The sequence below is a fragment of the Nuphar pumila genome, chromosome 15 (genome assembly GCF_984573655.1).
Source record: "Nuphar pumila chromosome 15, dmNupPumi1.hap1.1, whole genome shotgun sequence".
Lineage (NCBI taxonomy): Eukaryota > Viridiplantae > Streptophyta > Magnoliopsida > Nymphaeales > Nymphaeaceae > Nuphar > Nuphar pumila.
Genome location: NC_143263.1, coordinates 69961414 through 69981235, shown reverse-complemented (window position 1 = coordinate 69981235; position 19822 = coordinate 69961414). Strand labels below are relative to the sequence as shown.

Genomic DNA, 19822 nt, shown 5'->3' with positions numbered 1-19822 from the left:
AATCAAAATGGAGATTCCGCTCCACCTTGGTATTATTTGTATTTGTATCCTCTTAGTGACACTTGGGCAGTAAACATGGTAAGGTTCCCAACATATTCAATGTGTTAAGCTGAAACTAATTTGGTTCTGAACTGTCACAAATTTAATGATTAGGATATTGTTTATAAAGACATGATGGTCACTATTTGAAGTCTAGAGTGTCCTAGTGTGCCAACCTTGCATAATGAGATTATGTTTTACTTTCTTTGCATATTGCATTGGGTCCCTATCTCTACTTAGATAGTATAGATCTCTGATAATCACTCGTGACAATTAAGAATGTCTTCTGGAAATGCTTGATGCTGAGAATATCTACTTTAAAAAAATATTTATGCATTTCCATCTACAGTAATCTAACAATTTAGTTCAGGTTAAGAGAAGAGCCTGCTGCATATGGAAAATTGGGCCTCGCAAACCTGTTGGAACTTAGGGAAGAGTGTTTGAGAGAGTTCCAGTTCTCTGATGCATATAGAAGCATCAAACAGAGGTGGGTAACGTCACAACAGAGAAACAGATTTATTTTCTCAGGCTTTTTGGCTAATTATGCCACGTCTTTTTTTTTTTAATATGGTTCCTAGTATTTTGTTCTAAGTAATTTTCTTTGTAAATAACCATAAAAAAGTATGATAGTTGAGTATTCCTATCTGTAGCTTCAACAAGGGACTCCCTATGGCTCTTACACATTGACTTCCCCCATTTTTATGTGACATAGGGAGAATGAAGCATCTCTGGCTGTTTTACCTGACCTCTTAGTGGAACTTGATTCTATGGATGAGGTATGCATGATCAAAGTGCCCCTTACATATCACTGTGCACTATATTTTACTTATTGATTTTGATGATATTCATGCAAGGAGTTGGCCATCCTTGTGTAGCAAATTCTTGTATATAAGACTCAATTTTGCTTCACAAACCGCCTGGTCTTTTTTGTTCAGCATGTGTTGCACCCAATGTGTGTTCTACATAAAAACTTCTATATTCTTGATTATGCTGCTTGGTTTTTTATGTAACCCCTGAACTTGGTACAGAGACGGTTTTTGTTATGGAAAAGAAAAGAAAAGAGAAAGGAAAAGAAAGGGTTATAACATTTTGTAGTGATAGCACACATGGGTAAGCTGGTTGCAGTCGCATATAGTTGCATTGCTGGAAGCCTATGCATCAAATAGTGATGAATGACACGAGGACCACAAAAGCCTAAATTTGTGAACCAAGAACAATCAAAGAAGTTTATGTGGAAAGAGTTGTAAGGGCATACAAATGGGAGCAATTTAGGAATTGAGAGCTTGATAGCACCAGAATGAGAGGCATATGGGATGCATGCATGCAGCAAATGAGAAGTATTCATAGATGCTGTAATGAAGTGCCGAATAAGAGGAGCGATATCTCCAAGAGCAAACAAGAGAGCATGCACATACACAAATAGCCACTAATGGGCAAGATTACAACAAAACCACAAAAGTGGCAAACCACCCAAAAGAAGAGGAAAAAAATATATTTCACTCAAGAAGGCTTCAAAGAAGCATACATTACAATGGGGAAAACCCCTTTATTTATAGACAAAAGAGGAGGCCTTGGAAGGGCTCCTAGAGGGACGTTGGAGCCCTTCCAACGGTCATAAATATGACCGTTGGATGCTCCAACGTCCTTCTAGGGGGGGCTTTCCAAGGTGAAAAAGGAAAAGAATAAGAAAAGAAAAAAAAAAAAGTAGAAAAAGAGAAGGAAAAATACATGTTGCATGAAAATGTAAAAGGACTATTTTACCCCTAGTGAGTATTTACAAAAGAAGTATATATTTATATATGTAGATAGACACATAGACATATATATGTATAACATATTTTAACAGATGCTTCCCTCATGCATTTCATAAAAAATGTAAAGCACAAATCTTTTTATGCTTCCCACGTTTCATAGATGCTTCTCTAATCAAATACAAGAAGAGTGCACAATACAAAAGCTACATAAAATACAAGAGAGTGCACAAATACCAAAGCCACTAAATACAAAAGGCCACTAAGGGGAAATACAAGATCACAATAAGATAAACAAGCACAAGCCACTAATTTAAGAGAAGCATACACAACACTAGTATATATATATATATATATATACATGAAGAATAGGACAAAAAGGCCTACTAGCTGTTAGATATGCCTATCAGCTAGTCAACAACAAGTCAAACTAACTGTTACACTAGCCACTGGACATGCCTAACGGCTAGTAGTGCAACAGCTAGTTTCAAACAAAATATAATATCATTATATATATTATATAATATATGTATATACATACATGTATTATACATATATACACATTATATGTATATATACACATATACATACAAGTGTTATATGTGTATATATACATGTATCATAGTCACAAATATCAGTATTGGCTATGTCTCGGCGAGGCTATTTATCGCGACACTTTCTGCTACTTTCACTTCCATGACATCAATGAATCACCTAAAAAAACACAAAAACCAGTGGTTGAACGTCTGTCTTTAGGATATCCTTCCCAATCTGAATCAGGGTAATCAATCAAGTCAAGAGAGCAAGTGAAAGATAACAAAAGTCCTTTAGAAATAGAAATTCTGTTGTGGATTGTTTGGACAAGAACGTTGATGACAAATTCTGTTTTCTTTTAAATAGCTTTGAAAGTCATTAGACATGTATTCTCCTCCCGAATTGAATCTAAGAATGACTAGGATTCCTAAGAATTGATTTTTGACCATTGCATGAAATTCTTTAAAAAAAGAGAAAACTTCAGATTTGCGATTTGGAAAGTAAATCCATGTAAATAAAGTAAAACCGTCAACAAAGACTACGTAATAAGAAAAAACTCCTTTAGATACAACAGGGGAAGGACCCCATACATCGGAATGAATAAGTTCAAACGGTCGTGTGGGAACATAATTTTTTTGAGGAAATGGAATAACTTTAGATTTCCCAAAAATGCAATCTTTATAGGTCATATGTTTGTTTTTACAAGTATTGTCCAAAAAGGAAAAAAATGACATCTTTAAAAAGTTCGGATGACCAAGTCTCTTATGTCAAACTTCAATACTTTTGACATTTATAAAATTACAAAATGACTTTGATGAAAGAGTCAAAAAATCTATAAAATAAAGATTGCCCCTCCTATGGCCTTGCCCAATCAACTTTTTCTGACTGGAGATCCTGCACTGTGCAATCTTTAGGTGAGAAAGAGACTTGACAACCATGATCAATAATTTGAGAAGCTGAGAATAAATTTAAGTTAACTTTTGGAACAACTCTTACTTTAGGGACAAAATTTTTTGAGAGGATTTTAAATCAAGTGTTCCAATACTTTCAATTTTTAAAGATGTCCCATCGGCCGTTGAAAGATAAAAAGATATGGGTTCAGAAAAAACATTAGAAAGAGAGTTTTTATGAGATGTCATGTGAAAAGAAGCACCGGAGTCTAGTATCCATATACTTTTAGGTGATGATGAATAAGCTATGGCGGCTTCTGAAGTTGATGTTGAAGAAGTCTTAAGAAGATGTTGGAGGACTTTGAAAATATGACTAAGAGTTTCTTTGATATCTCCTCTATTGACATTTTCTTCTTCCTTCCTTGGAGAATTTTCTTCAACCGCGGCCACCTTTCATTTGAGTTTTGGACAAACCGGCTTAATATGCCCCAGTTCATTACAATAGTGGCAAATCACTCCCTTTCTGTACATTATTTTTTGAAAAATGGGGAGGTTTATATGCTTTTGCATTTGTTCCCGGCCTAGTAACAACCAAAATTTCATCATTTTTAAGATTTATGCTAAGACGAGTTTTCGCTTGGCATACTTTGGCAAGAGCATCTTCAATAGGTAAGGCTTTACTTTTATGAAGAAGAGATGCCCTAATTTGTTCAAATTCCGGCCTAAGCCCATGAAGAAATTGAAAGAAATGTTCTTTTCAATTTATTCTCTTCTTAACTCAATATCTTCCGGAGCCACCCACTTGGGCTCAATAAGAGTAAGTTCATCCCAAAGAGGAGTTAAAGCACTAAAATAATCACAGATACTCATATCTGCTTGTCTAGTAGATTTAATTTTTTCTTGACAAAAAAATTGTCTAGCTAGATCTTTTTGGGTATACATACCCTTAAGGAAGAACCATGCTTCATTGGCTCTCCTAAATTTCGCAATGTTGGCACAATTTTTAATATCAACATTGTTCATGAACCGTGCCAAAATTTTGGCATGGTTACTTTCCCAATCTTCTACTTTAGATTGGTGCTCATTAGTGGCCTTAATGCGGTCATCCTCATCTAGAGCTTTCTCAATACCTCCTTCAACTTTGGTGTGCTTTAAAGAGGGTTCAAGAGTGGTGCCCATCACAAAACCCCACAACTTCTTACCTCTTAGATGATTTTCCATAGCCGATGCCCACATAAGATAGTTTGTACCGTTAAGTTTGAAGGAGTGCTCAACTCTTGATTCGTGCTCCATTGATGAGGAAAAAAAATATGGAAAGCTCCAAAAGATCTTCCAAGATTAATAAAAAACCAATGGCTTTGATACCATGTAATGAAAAGAGCGGAAGCACAAATGTTGCAAAGAATTCTTCAAAGGAGGCAAGCAAAGAGCTCAAAACACAAGCACGTAACGTGCGCAAATAACCCACTAAGGGGTAAAGTGCCTAGAAGGCAAAGAAAATATTATTCGAGAAGAGAACAAGAAGGCTTCAAAACCAATACATTACAAAAGGGAGAGCCTTCTTTTTATAGAGGAGGAAAAGTGAGAGAGGAGACCACATGGGGCTCCCTTCTAGTCGTTGGGAGCCCCAACGGTCATGTTAATGACCGTTGGGGCCCCAACGACTAGATGGGTGGGGCTCCATGTGGTCCTTATTACATATAAAAAGGAAAAAGAAAAGAAGAGGAAGAAAAAAAGAAATAAAAAAACCTAACAATAAAATGGTACAGAGAAATTACCAAAATACCCCCATCGGGTTTTTGGGTATACAATAAAGAGAATGTATATGTATACATATATGTATATATATACTTATATATATATATATATCATATTTTAACACCTATTACATCTACAGAATTACCATTCTGCCCCTAATGGGCAGAGTCTATTACGTGTACATAATTACCTACAGGCCAGACCCTATTACATGGTAAAATTATCAAAATTACCTTAGTTGGTATTTCCTATTACAAGATAGAAAAAACATTATATATATATATATACAAGAACATAAAAATATGTACATAACAATATATATATATATATATGTATACATGAACATATTTTAACAGTCAGAAACTTGATTTTTTGGGAAGAGTAAGAAGCAAAAAAATGTGGCTAGTGTTAAGATAAATGTAGCATTTTCCTTTGTAATTGTACTTTTCTTTTATATACCAAAGTACACCTAAGTGTACTTTAGGTATTTTCTCCTTTTTTATGTGTATTCTTGTATATTTCATTTGATTTGCATTCAAGGTATACTTTAGGTATTTTATGATAGTTATACTCTAGGTATACCTATTAGATTTGGTAAGTGTACTTAAGGTATACATATAGGCTAGACTAGGACTATTTTTTGGTCTTGTATTTCTTGCATTTTTTATTTTTATTTCTTTGTTTTGCTTGTAGCTAGTCCAACTAGTGGTTGAACTAGCATCAGTCTTTAACTAGCCGTTAGTATGGTCTATCAGCTAGTCAAACTCGCCGTTAGACCTTCCTAACGGCTAGTGTGTTTGGGGCTTATATATGAGGCATATGCATCGTCTAGAGATTGAGAGAGGATGGATGTAAATAAGTGTGTGTGCATGAGTGATTGTAGTGAGGATGTCTTGTAAATTATGCAAATATTTTATTGATATTTTTTTTATTTCTTGTTCTTGTCTATGTAGTGTTTGTTGTCTTTAGCCAAATGCATTGTGATAATGCATTTGAATTTCATTTATTTCAAGCGAGGTTATTATCTTTTATTTTTGTGTCAGAAAGTCAGAGAATGATGAGATAAAATCAAAATTTATGATGTCAGAACTTCTGGTTGTAGATAGGGCTGAGAAATGAACCGAGCAGCTCGCAGCCCGCAGCTCGGCTCGGTTTGGCTCGCCTGAGGCTTATTCATGTTCGTCAAATGAGCTCAGCGAGACGAGCTGCGAGCAGCTCGATAGTGTAGATGAGACGAGTATGAACAATAGGTATTCGTCTAGGCTCGTATAAAGAGAATATATATAATAAATATGTGAAACATGTCATGAAAAGCGCATTTGGTGTGGTGGTCAGCATGTATGGCTATGTTAGAGTTGGTTTGAAGTTCAAAACCCAGAGTTGTCAGCGCCTTTAAACGTGGGATTTCTTTTTGGACGAGCCAGCTCGGGTTCAGCTCGCCTAGACCTGAGTCCAAGCTGGGTCCAGTGGTAAACGAGCCGAGCCCAAACAACTTGTGTTTGGTTCGTTCGGCTCGTTTACCAGCCTTTGTTGTAGACGTATTCACAAAGGGTTTGTCAGAAGAAATATTCAGATTTCTTAGAAGCAGGCTGTACATAGTTGAACCCCATGTACAACTTGAGGGGAAGTGTTGACCGAGTGGCCATGGGCATTTATTTGACATGTTTGCTTCCCTAGTTTCATGTCTCATGGAATTTTAGTTATTTTCCCTTTCATTTGATGTGTTATAGTTGTGAGTACTTGTAAAATATCTTTGTATTCTTGGGACACCACTGTAGAATGGCATAGCTGTTATTTATTTTATGTTACATGTTTACTTTGTAAAGTATCCATTAAGGCATCTCTTTTTAATAAAACTAATGTGAAACATTTGGGGCTTTGTGTGGCTTTTCCTCCAAGGGAATCCAAGCTCCTCCTCTCTTCAAGTTACTATGTCTATGTATGTGTGCACTGGTGATATATGACCAAGGTTGGGATCTTTTAAATTTCAATTGGTGTGATTGTGTTAAATGTTTCTTAACTGCTATTTTATTGTTATCTGCTCCATGTAGGAGGCAAGGTTGCTTGCTCTTGTTGAAGGGGTCCTTGCTGCCAATATCTTTGACTGGGGAGCTCGTGCTTGTGTTGATCTTTATCATAAAGGAACAATTATTGAGATATACCGCATGAGTCGCAACAAGATGCAAAGGCCTTGGAGGGTGAGTTACTTCTTTTTTCTAGTTATGATGGTTCTTGGATGTGAAGTCTATTGTTAACCTGCTTGAAATGGAGGATTATCTGTTTTTACTGTTTTTTCCAATGTTGTCAGTATCGGTGCGTATCAGCCTATGTCGAAGGATACATATTGTAGTGGCAGAAAATCGATACGCTTCACCCCTGAATCAGCTATTTTTTAATAAATGTAAAAAAAACTTAAAATTATTTTTAATGGCGTTAACATGTGTCACGTTCTGATTGACACGTAATATTTTTTAATTATTTTTGGCAGATTCAGAATGATTCACTTGAGTATTGGTATCGTCTGATTCACCTGAATCGTTGGCCAAACGATACATGGCCGATACTGATACTGACAACATTGGTTTTTTCCTTTGTAAGTGGTTCTCACTTTCACTTGCCAAATCAGATTTGATCATCTGCTGTTGTTTCAGGTTGATGATTTTGATTTATTCAAGAAAAGAATGTTAGGATCTGCTGAGCACAAGCCCCTACCACACAAAAGAGCTCTGCTCTTTGTGGACAACTCTGGTGCAGATATAGTTCTAGGAATGCTTCCATTGGCACGAGAATTGCTACGGCGTGGAACTGAGGTATGTCATGTAATAGGGAAAGGAGCATAAGATGAAGCTCGTTTTTTCCTTTTTAGTATTGGAGGCGTTCATATGACGGTGTGTTATATAGAAGCTAGAAGATCATGTTTACCATGCGGACAAACAAAGTAACACAAAATCATAACAGGAAAAAAATCTTTCCCTATTTTGTTTTTGTTTTAAGGATAAGTTCATTATCAGTGGTAGTTCTCAGATTTTCCATCAACTGAGATCATTCTATGATGTTAGGTATCTTTGCCTTAACCAAGCATATACTGAACTAGTTTATTTAAATCTAGAAAAGAAAAAGATTTCAAATTCTCACTGGAAAACTCATAGGATGGAGTACTATTAGTGCATGTATAGTTGCTTCATTTTACCTGGCACTAGGAACTGAATCCTTCATTTTACCTGGCATGGGGATTTGGTTGCTTGGGAAAATAATATGTGGTTTATTTTCTTTAGATCTACTCACAAATTAATCTGAATCAAAATGCTCTACAATTCACTAGTTGTTGTGTTGTGTTACGTGCTGCTGTTAGATGAATGAGAAACCCACTAAGTGGCTATCGCAAACAATCTCGAGAGATCATCACAACTCACCATAACTTTTTATGGTAAGCAAAAACACAAGATCCACGTTGGATCGCTAAGTCTGGGAAAAAGTACGACCTCACAAGGAATTACCGCCCTAGAGAGTATATCTGGTCTTGGACAACACACTTCTTCACAGAAGTTCACCGTCTTTGCGGTTACCCGCTATTGGACAGTGTACCTCCTTACAGAGATTCTACCGCTCTAGCCGGATTACCAGATCTTGATCACCGTCTTAGATGATATACCTGGTCTTGGACCATACACTTCCTCACAGGAGTTCACCGTCTTTGCGGCTACTCGTTCGTGGACAGTGTACATCTTCACAGAGAATCTACCACTCTAGCCGGTTATCAAAACTTGAAAAATGTACAACCTCACAAGGAATTACCGCCTTAGATGGTATACCTGGTCTTGGACCATACACTTTCTCACAAGAGTTCACCGTCTTTACGGCTATCCTCTCTTGGACAGTGTACATCCTCACAGAGAATCTACCACTCTAGCCGGGTCACCTGATCTTGATCGTACATACCCCCACAGAGAATTCTTTGGGAACCCGGTCCCCAACAAATGCCATATCCAATGAAAATCATTGCGATACACACATCAACACAAATGACCGTTCTCAGGGTCGATAGTCACTATAATTGTAACGACCCCAACTCATCTCCTTTGAAAATGCAGATTTTTTTTTTTTTTTTTTATAAATGTGCGGAAAACTTCCCAGAGACCCGGGGTCCTCACAGTTCCAATTCCAACTGGATAGCCACAAACCACAAAGGAACTTGCAACTAACATCTATAACTAACCATTACCTTTATTCATGAAATAAAAACTAATCTCAACAATAAAGTGTCTGACTCAAGTAACTACTGATGACAATAAGCAAATAACAAGAACACTAGACTGAAAAACCAAAACAAAGAGCCACTCTGTCTACAAAGAAGACTGTCAAAACTCGTTGTGACTCTCGCGCCCTCGCAGTAGCTGTCGACTTCACTGATCACCTGTTCCTGCGAAAAACCAATGAAGTAGGGTGTCAGAATCGAAATCCTGAGCACAGTTACTTCTTAATGAAACAAGTGAGATAAAGAGTCAAGATGAGATATCATGCAACAATTAATGGAAATACATACAAGACAGTTTATAGCAATTGAGAACTTATTCATGCAACAATCCTAATTGCTAAGCACGCAAAGACAGTAAAGCAGTAGCATCTACTAAAATTTCAGCATGCAACAAGAATTTAACATTCAACATCTACCCTCATGTACTGAGTAAGGAAACCATTAAAGTATGCATGATCTAATGCATAACAGGAAAAATGCATGTCTTTTATGCAATGCATGAATCATTTTATTATCTTCCATTTAAGTCTTTTGTTTCCTTATGCATGCCCTATTAAATGCATACAACTTTAAGTTTCTCTTTTTAATTACCGTTGCCCGCGGATACACCAAACGGGTACAAACCCCGAGGTTAAGTTAGGTTCCCAGGGTAGCTTAGCACACAATTTATATTTTATTACTGGGTTCCAACTTAGCCCTCGACCGAATCACCTTCGGAACATTAGACCTCCACATCTAATGTCGGGGACACAAGGGACACCCCACGCCCACAAGTGCCACTTTCTTGGTACCAAAAACAACAGCTGTGTCAAACACACCACTCCCGGGTAAAGTGGCGGACTCTCCCTAAAACCGTGGCCAGGATAAGGAACCTCAATATCGGGTTCAGGGGACCAAAATTAAGCACACGGAGTTTTGTATCCTCACAGTCTCTCCAAGACTGGATTTCTAAGATCCCCATTCTCCGGATGGGTGATCCCAGAAGGTATATTACACTGTGCTTTATAATTCTTTTATTTAAATTTAATTTCTTAAGTTTTGCAACATCATATGCAAAAAGAAAGATAAAAGCTCGCATCTACCTCGCGAGAGCCATCACAGGACTCCGGCCTGTGGAAACATATAAAACAGTGCAATAAAACTGAAATATTAATAAGGCATGATCTTTGCAATGCATTGAAATGAGTAAGGGAAACATTTTCACAACTCGGGTTTACCAAACCCGCGATGATTCATTTGATCACCGGAGCACTAATGCACGAATCACAATCATATGTAAAGTATGCAATGGTATTAACATGTCTGCAAAGTGTAGTCATATATGTAACAAATTAACCAATTGATAATGAACATGAAATATGACATTCCCGTATGCAAATTAAACTGCCCATGTTATGCCCCTTTTCCCCGTGCATATGCATAGTATGCAAGCATCTTTGTGCAATCATTACTACATATACCTTTAACCATGATTTGTGTTGAGATGGGCAAAGAAGCATTCATATATTTATGTATGTGCAACAACACATGTCAAATCCATCGATATGTAAGTACTCAAAACAAACTTTATCATGGAGTAATGTGTAAACATGTTCCAACAGATATGGAAATCAAAATTTCAAGTACATGACTCATTCTTAAAGTTTATCGTGCTTCAAGAGACTAACAATTCTAAACTTTACTAATCACACAACAGGCTCTGTTTTCTTAATTTAACACACTCATGTTACTAGCATGCTACAGTATCCACATGAGAAAAATTTTGTATTTAACAGCCCAACCCAGCCGACCCTGTCGGCTGGGTCTGACAGAATATCCACAGGCCCAGCTTGGGCCTATGTATGCTGTCAAAAAGTCCCACCTGTACAGAAAATTTCTTGTATAAAGTATACCCAAAAATTTTCTCAAGGCCAAGGCCCAGGCCAGCACACACTGACTGGGTCGACTGGGCCTGCCCCAGCCCTGCCAAAACCATCCACTCACCCAGCCAAGCACTTGGCTGGGCCTGTCGGTTCGGCCAGCAGCTGGCAGTCAGCCGAGAGCCACTCGGCTGGCTGCCAGCCAGCCAAACCAACAGCCGATACTTCACAAAAACATATTTCAAAGTTTTTGTTGTTTTATTTATTTGTTATATTTATTTTTTTTGTTGAAAGGACAATGCCCAGCCCAGCCGACCCTGTCGGCTGGGTCCACCAGCATGTGCACAGGCCCAGTTTGGGCCTGTGTATGCTGTCAAAAAGAACAGCATACCTGTTACAAGAAAACTAAAAAATTTTTTCAATTGTTTTTGTTGCAACCCTGCCCAGCCCAGCCGACCTTGTTGGCTGGGCTTAACAGCATATACACAGGCCCAGTGTGGGCCTGTGTATGCTGTCAACAATCAACACCATAAAAATTTATTTAAGCACAACTGCCTGTTAAAAAATATCATGTGTTCTTTTTTTTTTTGAACTGGGGAAGAACACCCAGCCCAGCCGACCCTGTCGGCTGGGTCCAAAAGCATACACACAGGTCCAGTTTGGACCTGTGTAGGCTGTCAAAGGTGACAGCAAAACCCACCCCACAAAAACTGGATTTTTTTTTTTTTTGAGAACACACACCTGCTCCAGCCGACCCTGTCGGCTGGGTCCAACAGCATGTACACAGGTCCAGTTTGGACCTGTGTATGCTGTCAACAACAGTAGCACTACTTATTTTGCAAAAACTGAAATTTTCCTTTTTTTTTTTTTTTTAAAAAAAGATACCCAGCCCAGCCGACCCTGTCGGCTGGGTATGTACACAGGTCCAGATTGGACATGTGCATGCTGTCAAAAACATCAGCAAAACACCTCTTTTGAGAAACCTGCCCCCTAGTATATCATATATATGTATCTATATATATATTTCTCTAAAACAGCAAAAATACAGCCTATACGAAACGGGATAATGGTGGAAATCGAGGTTCACTGTTCCTCTATGGATTCCATCAAAAGAAGCATGGAAAAATCCAATCTTTACCCTATTTCTCATTTGTTTCAAGAAGAAGTATCCGTACCTTTTTGGAAAAAGAAAAGAATAGAGGCTATGGGGGCGTGTGGCTGAGCTCCAATGCTTCCAACCTCCTCTTCTACCTCCTTCACTCCTCTTTGCTTTCTCCTCTTACTCTCTCTCTCTCCTCTCTCTCTCTCTCTCTCTCTCTCTTTCCCTCTCTCTCTCCTGTTTTTTTTTTTTTCTCTCCAGCCAAAAGAAAGGAAAAGGGCTGCCGCCCCCCCCCCCCTTCCTTCTCCTATTTAATGCTGGAAACTCATTAGTGAGTTTCCAGATTTGGGTCTCCCACATTAGGGAGTTTCCAAATTCTAGACTCCTTCCCTAATGTACATTTGGTTGACTATTTGACCTCCTAATCCTAAAAGGTATGGAATCCTCAATACCCTTTTTTAATTAGGGAAGAGGGCTAACCCTAAACCCTCTTAACTCTATTCCCGAAATTAATAAAAATCATTAATTTAATAAATACATTTTTTTGAATTTACTTATTAATAGGTACTCAAAAGTTCCCAAAATTGGTCATGTTGACCCTGGAGACTTTTTATATAATAATAACCCCAATTTAAAACTCCCAGCTGAATTTAAAGTCATAAAAATGTTAAGCTTGGATTTTGGATCGGATCCGGATCCAAGATCCAAACCCATACTCATACAAGATTTGGATTAAGACTTATATCCATTCCAGATTTTTGTAGGACCTAACTAGGACCCAAATCCATAAAAATTTGGATCCTATACCTTGGATTCAATCCGATCCAATTTCGGATCCGTCCCAACAAACTGCTAAAATTTTAGAAAAACGTGATTTCTGGGCGAACCAGAAATCGGATTTGAAAAAGTAAAATACCATTGCACTCAGAATTTCGAGACGCATCCAACGATATATTACATAAATATCAAATTTCGAATTTCGCCCGAAAATAACTCGAACTTTGCTTGAATTTCGCTTGAATTTAAAGGTTGAATTTAAAACTCTTTGCCACACATCGATTGGCTTGTCTAGACCCTGATGATGAGACTTGGGTCAAACCCAAACTCTAAGACCTTGGTCTAAACTCGAGCCTCAAACGATTTTCTTACCAGACTTAGCCAAATTTCAAAGTTTTTCATGAAGTGACTAAGGTCTGAAAACACGAGATCTTACATCCCTACCTCCTTAAAAGAATTTCGTCCTCGAAATTAGAACGTACCCAAAATAAGTTATCACACGAGTACTATCGATTTGACCACTAAGAAGATACCTTAAGCCAGATCAGTCTGATCGTCCTGAGTAGAAGTTGTAACGGCATAAACCCTCCCATTAGTCTTCCGCTGACCCTGTTGCGGTTGAGGTATCTGTTGTTGTTGCTGTAGTGGTTGTTGTCCTACCTGAGTTGCTGGCTTATTCGGACAAAAAGGAGCAATGTGCCCTGGCTGTTTGCAGTGATAGCAATTTTCCTTGAACAACGGGCAAAAACCTTGTGGATGGTTCTTGCCGCACCTACGACATGTTGGCGGGGCCTTTTCTTGCTGTTGCCCATTATAGGTCCGCGGCTTCTTGCCACCCTGAGTCTTTCCGCCTGTAGGTGGATCCTTCCTCTTTCCGCCCAAAGCATCACCTCCATTTGTGCCTCCCTTTTGCGATACATTCCTAGATCTTTCCCAGTCCTCGGTTAGTACGGTGGCTGACTCGATTGCCTCGGCCAGGGTAGAAGGACGACCCCCGAGAACACGAGTCCGTAACCCGTCTTTCAGTCCACGCACAAATCTAGCCGCCCTTGCCTTCTTATTCTTGAAGAGGTTTGGGCTATACTTCTCAAGACTTCGGAACTTAGTAGTGTATTCCACTAGACTCATGGTCCCCTGAGTCAGATCGAGGAACCTTTGTTGCATCTGCTCCTCGGCGTAAGGGGGAAAGTAGGCGTACAGAAACTCCTCCCTGAACGTCTCCCAAGGAATCTCATCCCAATCAGCAAATTTCACCCTTCGTAGGGTGTCCCACCAGTTCATGGCATCGCCCTTTAAGCGGTAAGTGCCAAAGGGTGTCTTTCTCTCCTCAGGGACAAGTAAGACGTCAAACACCCGCTCAATCTCCTCGACCCATCTCTCGGCAGCCTCCGGGTCTGCCTTTCCTGAAAAGGAAGGCGGGTCCAACTTTAGAAACCTCTCGAACGAAACGCCACTAGCGTTGGGAATGATGTTGACCGGAGGGTCACGAGTCGCTGCCTGCACGGCTGCCTGTGCAGCCTGTGCTGCTTGGGCCGTTTGTGCAGCTTGTGCCGCCATAGTCTCTGTTAGAGTATGGATGGTCTCCATCATGAAATCTCTTTCCTCTTGCCAGTTCGTGGGAGCAGCAGTAGAAGACGAAGTGCCTCTACGGGTATAGTGCGACATCTACAATGCACCACCTTTTTCAAATTAGACTATTATTGACACTACCCCTTTAGGGTTGATCATGAACAGTATTCGTTCCCGAATCACATCAGACTTTTAATTCACACCAAAAAACATTAAATTTTAAGTAACATAATCACACAGGACTTATATAAAGTAAGCAAAAGTATTAAGCAACATACCAGTGAAGAAGACTGCTCTCGAGGACGAGTCACAACTTCTTGACGCTTCAGGACAGGGCTCACATACCAATTATGAAAATTAAACACTCAAAGACGATAAATTTGCAAGTATTTGTGGTGGCTCTGATACCAAACCTGTAACGACCCCAACTCATCCGCTTTGAAAATGCGGAATTTTTTTTTTTTATGTTTTTGTTGCAACCCTGCCCAGCCCAGCCGACCTTGTTGGCTGGGCTTAACAGCATATACACAGGCCCAGTGTGGGCCTGTGTATGCTGTCAACAATCAACAGCATAAAAATTTATTTAAGCACAACTGCCTGTTAAAAAATATCATGTGTTCTTTTTTTTTTTAACATGGGAAGAACACTCAGCCCAACCGACCCTGTCAGTTGGGTCCAAAAGCATACACACAGGTCCAGTTTGGACCTGTGTAGGCTGTCAAAGGTGACAGCAAAACCCACCCCACAAAAACTGGATTTTTTTTTTTTTGAGAACACACACCTGCCCCAGCCGACCCTGTCGGCTGGGTCCAACAGCATGTACACAGGTCCAGTTTGGACCTGTGTATGCTGTCAACAACAGCAGCACCACTTATTTTGCAAAAACTGAAATTTTCCTTTTTTTTTTTTAAAAAAAAAAAGATACCCAGCCCAGCCGACCCTGTCGGCTGGGTCCAAAATATGTACACAGGTCCAGATTGGACCTGTGCATGCTGTCAAAAACAGCAGCAAAACACCTCTTTTGAGAAACCTGCCCCCTAGTATATCATATATATGTATCTATATATATATTTCTCTAAAACGGCAAAAATACAGCCTATACGAAACGGGATAATGGTGGAAATCGAGGTTCACTGTTCCTCTATGGATTTCCATCAAAAGAAGCATGGAAAATCCAATCTTTACCCTATTTCTCATTTGTTTTAAGAAGTACCCGTACCTTTTTGGAAAAAGAAAAGAATAGAGGCTATGGGGGCGTGTGGCTGAGCTCCAATGCTTCCAACCTCCTCTTCTACCTCCTTCACTCCTCTTTGCTTTCTCCTCTTACTCTCTCTCTCTCTCTCTCCTCTCTCTCTCTCTCTTTCTCTCTCTCTCTCCTGTTTTTTTTTTTTTTTTCTCTCCAGCCAAAAGAAAGGAAAAGGGCTGCCGCCCCTCCCCCCTTCCTTCTCCTATTTAATGCTGGAAACTCATTAGTGAGTTTCCAGATTTGGGTCTCCCACATTAGGGAGTTTCCAAATTCTAGACTCCTTCCCTAATGTACATTTGGTTGACTATTTGACCTCCTAATCCTAAAAGGTATGGAATCCTCAATACCCTTTTTTAATTAGGGAAGAGGGCTAACCCTAAACCCTACTCTATTCCCGAAATTAATAAAAATCATTAATTTAATAAATACATTTTTTTGAATTTACTTATTAATAGGTACTCAAAAGTTCCCAAAATTGGTCATGTTGACCCTGGAGACTTTTTATATAATAATAACCCCAATTTAAAACTCCCAGCTGAATTTAAAGTCATAAAAATGTTAAGCTTGGATTTTGGATCGGATCCGGATCCAAGATCCAAACCCATACTCATACAAGATTTGGATTAAGACTTATATCCATTCCAGATTTTTGTAGGACCTAACTAGGACCCAAATCCATAAAAATTTGGATCCTATACCTTGGATTCAATCCGATCCAATTTCGGATCCGTCCCAACAAACTGCTAAAATTTTAGAAAAACGTGATTTCTGGGCCAACCGGAAATCGGATTTGAAAAAGTAAAATACCATTGCACTCAGAATTTCGAGACGCATCCAACGATATATTACATGAATATCAAATTTCGAATTTCGCCCGAAAATAACCCGAACTTTGCTTGAATTTCGCTTGAATTTAAAGGTTGAATTTAAAACTCTTTGCCACACATCGATTGGCTTGTCTAGACCCTGATGATGAGACTTGGGTCAAACCCAAACTAACCATTACCTTTATTCATGAAATAAAAACTAATCTCAACAATAAAGTGTCTGACTCAAGTAACTACTGATGACAATAAGCAAATAACAAGAACACTAGACTGAAAAACCAAAACAAAGAGCCACTCTGTCTACAAAGAAGACTGTCAAAACTCGTTGTGACTCTCGCGCCCTCGCAGTAGCTGTCGACTTCACTGATCACCTGTTCCTGCGAAAAACCAATGAAGTAGGGTGTCAGAATCGAAATCCTGAGCACAGTTACTTCTTAATGAAACAAGTGAGATAAAGAGTCAAGATGAGATATCATGCAACAATTAATGGAAATACATACAAGACAGTTTATAGCAATTGAGAACTTATTCATGCAACAATCCTAATTGCTAAGCACGCAAAGACAGTAAAGCAGTAGCATCTACTAAAATTTCAGCATGCAACAAGAATTTAACATTCAACATCTACCCTCATGTACTGAGTAAGGAAACCATTAAAGTATGCATGATCTAATGCATAACAGGAAAAATGCATGTCTTTTATGCAATGCATGAATCATTTTATTATCTTCCATTTAAGTCTTTTGTTTCCTTATGCATGCCCTATTAAATGCATACAACTTTAAGTTTCTCTTTTTAATTACCGTTGCCCGCGGATACACCAAACGGGTACAAACCCCGAGGTTAAGTTAGGTTCCCAGGGTAGCTTAGCACACAATTTATATTTTATTACTGGGTTCCAACTTAGCCCTCGACCGAATCACCTTCGGAACATTAGACCTCCACATCTAATGTCGGGGACACAAGGGACACCCCACGCCCACAAGTGCCACTTTCTTGGTACCAAAAACAACAGCTGTGTCAAACACACCACTCCCGGGTAAAGTGGCGGACTCTCCCTAAAACCGTGGCCAGGATAAGGAACCTCAATATCGGGTTCAGGGGACCAAAATTAAGCACACGGAGTTTTGTATCCTCACAGTCTCTCCAAGACTGGATTTCTAAGATCCCCATTCTCCGGATGGGTGATCCCAGAAGGTATATTACACTGTGCTTTATAATTCTTTTATTTAAATTTAATTTCTTAAGTTTTGCAACATCATATGCAAAAAGAAAGATAAAAGCTCGCATCTACCTCGCGAGAGCCATCACAGGACTCCGGCCTGTGGAAACATATAAAACAGTGCAATAAAACTGAAATATTAATAAGGCATGATCTTTGCAATGCATTGAAATGAGTAAGGGAAACATTTTCACAACTCGGGTTTACCAAACCCGCGATGATTCATTTGATCACCGGAGCACTAATGCACGAATCACAATCATATGTAAAGTATGCAATGGTATTAACATGTCTGCAAAGTGTAGTCATATATGTAACAAATTAACCAATTGATAATGAACATGAAATATGACATTCCCGTATGCAAATTAAACTGCCCATGTTATGCCCCTTTTCCCCGTGCATATGCATAGTATGCAAGCATCTTTGTGCAATCATTACTACATATACCTTTAACCATGATTTGTGTTGAGATGGGCAAAGAAGCATTCATATATTTATGTATGTGCAACAACACATGTCAAATCCATCGATATGTAAGTACTCAAAACAAACTTTATCATGGAGTAATGTGTAAACATGTTCCAACAGATATGGAAATCAAAATTTCAAGTACATGACTCATTCTTAAAGTTTATCGTGCTTCAAGAGACTAACAATTCTAAACTTTACTAATCACACAACAGGCTCTGTTTTCTTAATTTAACACTCATGTTACTAGCATGCTACAGTATCCACATGAGAAAAATTTTGTATTTAACAGCCCAACCCAGCCGACCCTGTCGGCTGGGTCTGACAGAATATCCACAGGCCCAGCTTGGGCCTATGTATGCTGTCAAAAAGTCCCACCTGTACAGAAAATTTCTTGTATAAAGTATACCCAAAAATTTTCTCAAGGCCAAGGCCCAGGCCAGCACACACTGACTGGGTCGACTGGGCCTGCCCCAGCCCTGCCAAAACCATCCACTCACCCAGCCAAGCACTTGGCTGGGCCTGTCGGTTCGGCCAGCAGCTGGCAGTCAGCCGAGAGCCACTCGGCTGGCTGCCAGCCAGCCAAACCAACAGCCGATACTTCACAAAAACATATTTCAAAGTTTTTGTTGTTTTATTTATTTGTTATATTTATTTTTTTTGTTGAAAGGACAATGCCCAGCCCAGCCGACCCTGTCGGCTGGGTCCACCAGCATGTGCACAGGCCCAGTTTGGGCCTGTGTATGCTGTCAAAAAGAACAGCATACCTGTTACAAGAAAACTAAAAAATTTTTTCAATTGTTTTTGTTGCAACCCTGCCCAGCCCAGCCGACCTTGTTGGCTGGGCTTAACAGCATATACACAGGCCCAGTGTGGGCCTGTGTATGCTGTCAACAATCAACACCATAAAAATTTATTTAAGCACAACTGCCTGTTAAAAAATATCATGTGTTCTTTTTTTTTTTGAACTGGGGAAGAACACCCAGCCCAGCCGACCCTGTCGGCTGGGTCCAAAAGCATACACACAGGTCCAGTTTGGACCTGTGTAGGCTGTCAAAGGTGACAGCAAAACCCACCCCACAAAAACTGGATTTTTTTTTTTTTTGAGAACACACACCTGCTCCAGCCGACCCTGTCGGCTGGGTCCAACAGCATGTACACAGGTCCAGTTTGGACCTGTGTATGCTGTCAACAACAGTAGCACCACTTATTTTGCAAAAACTGAAATTTTCCTTTTTTTTTTTTTTTAAAAAAAAGATACCCAGCCCAGCCGACCCTGTCGGCTGGGTATGTACACAGGTCCAGATTGGACATGTGCATGCTGTCAAAAACATCAGCAAAACACCTCTTTTGAGAAACCTGCCCCCTAGTATATCATATATATGTATCTATATATATATTTCTCTAAAACAGCAAAAATACAGCCTATACGAAACGGGATAATGGTGGAAATCGAGGTTCACTGTTCCTCTATGGATTCCATCAAAAGAAGCATGGAAAATCCAATCTTTACCCTATTTCTCAT

General features: G+C 39.3%; 1 protein-coding gene across 3 annotated transcripts in view; it reads left to right on the top strand.

The window, feature by feature from the left end:
* Nucleotides 1-19822, top strand: part of LOC149815553 (pantothenate kinase 2-like) — a 152278-nt gene that overhangs the window by 106290 nt on the left and 26166 nt on the right. For all 3 annotated transcript variants that reach the window (XM_089988265.1, XM_089988266.1, XM_089988267.1), the window contains exons 15-18: nucleotides 410-526; nucleotides 752-815; nucleotides 7024-7170; nucleotides 7624-7782. In XM_089988265.1, the coding sequence (XP_089844391.1) occupies nucleotides 410-526; nucleotides 752-815; nucleotides 7024-7170; nucleotides 7624-7782 (487 nt within the window). The remainder of the gene's footprint in view (nucleotides 1-409; nucleotides 527-751; nucleotides 816-7023; nucleotides 7171-7623; nucleotides 7783-19822) is intronic.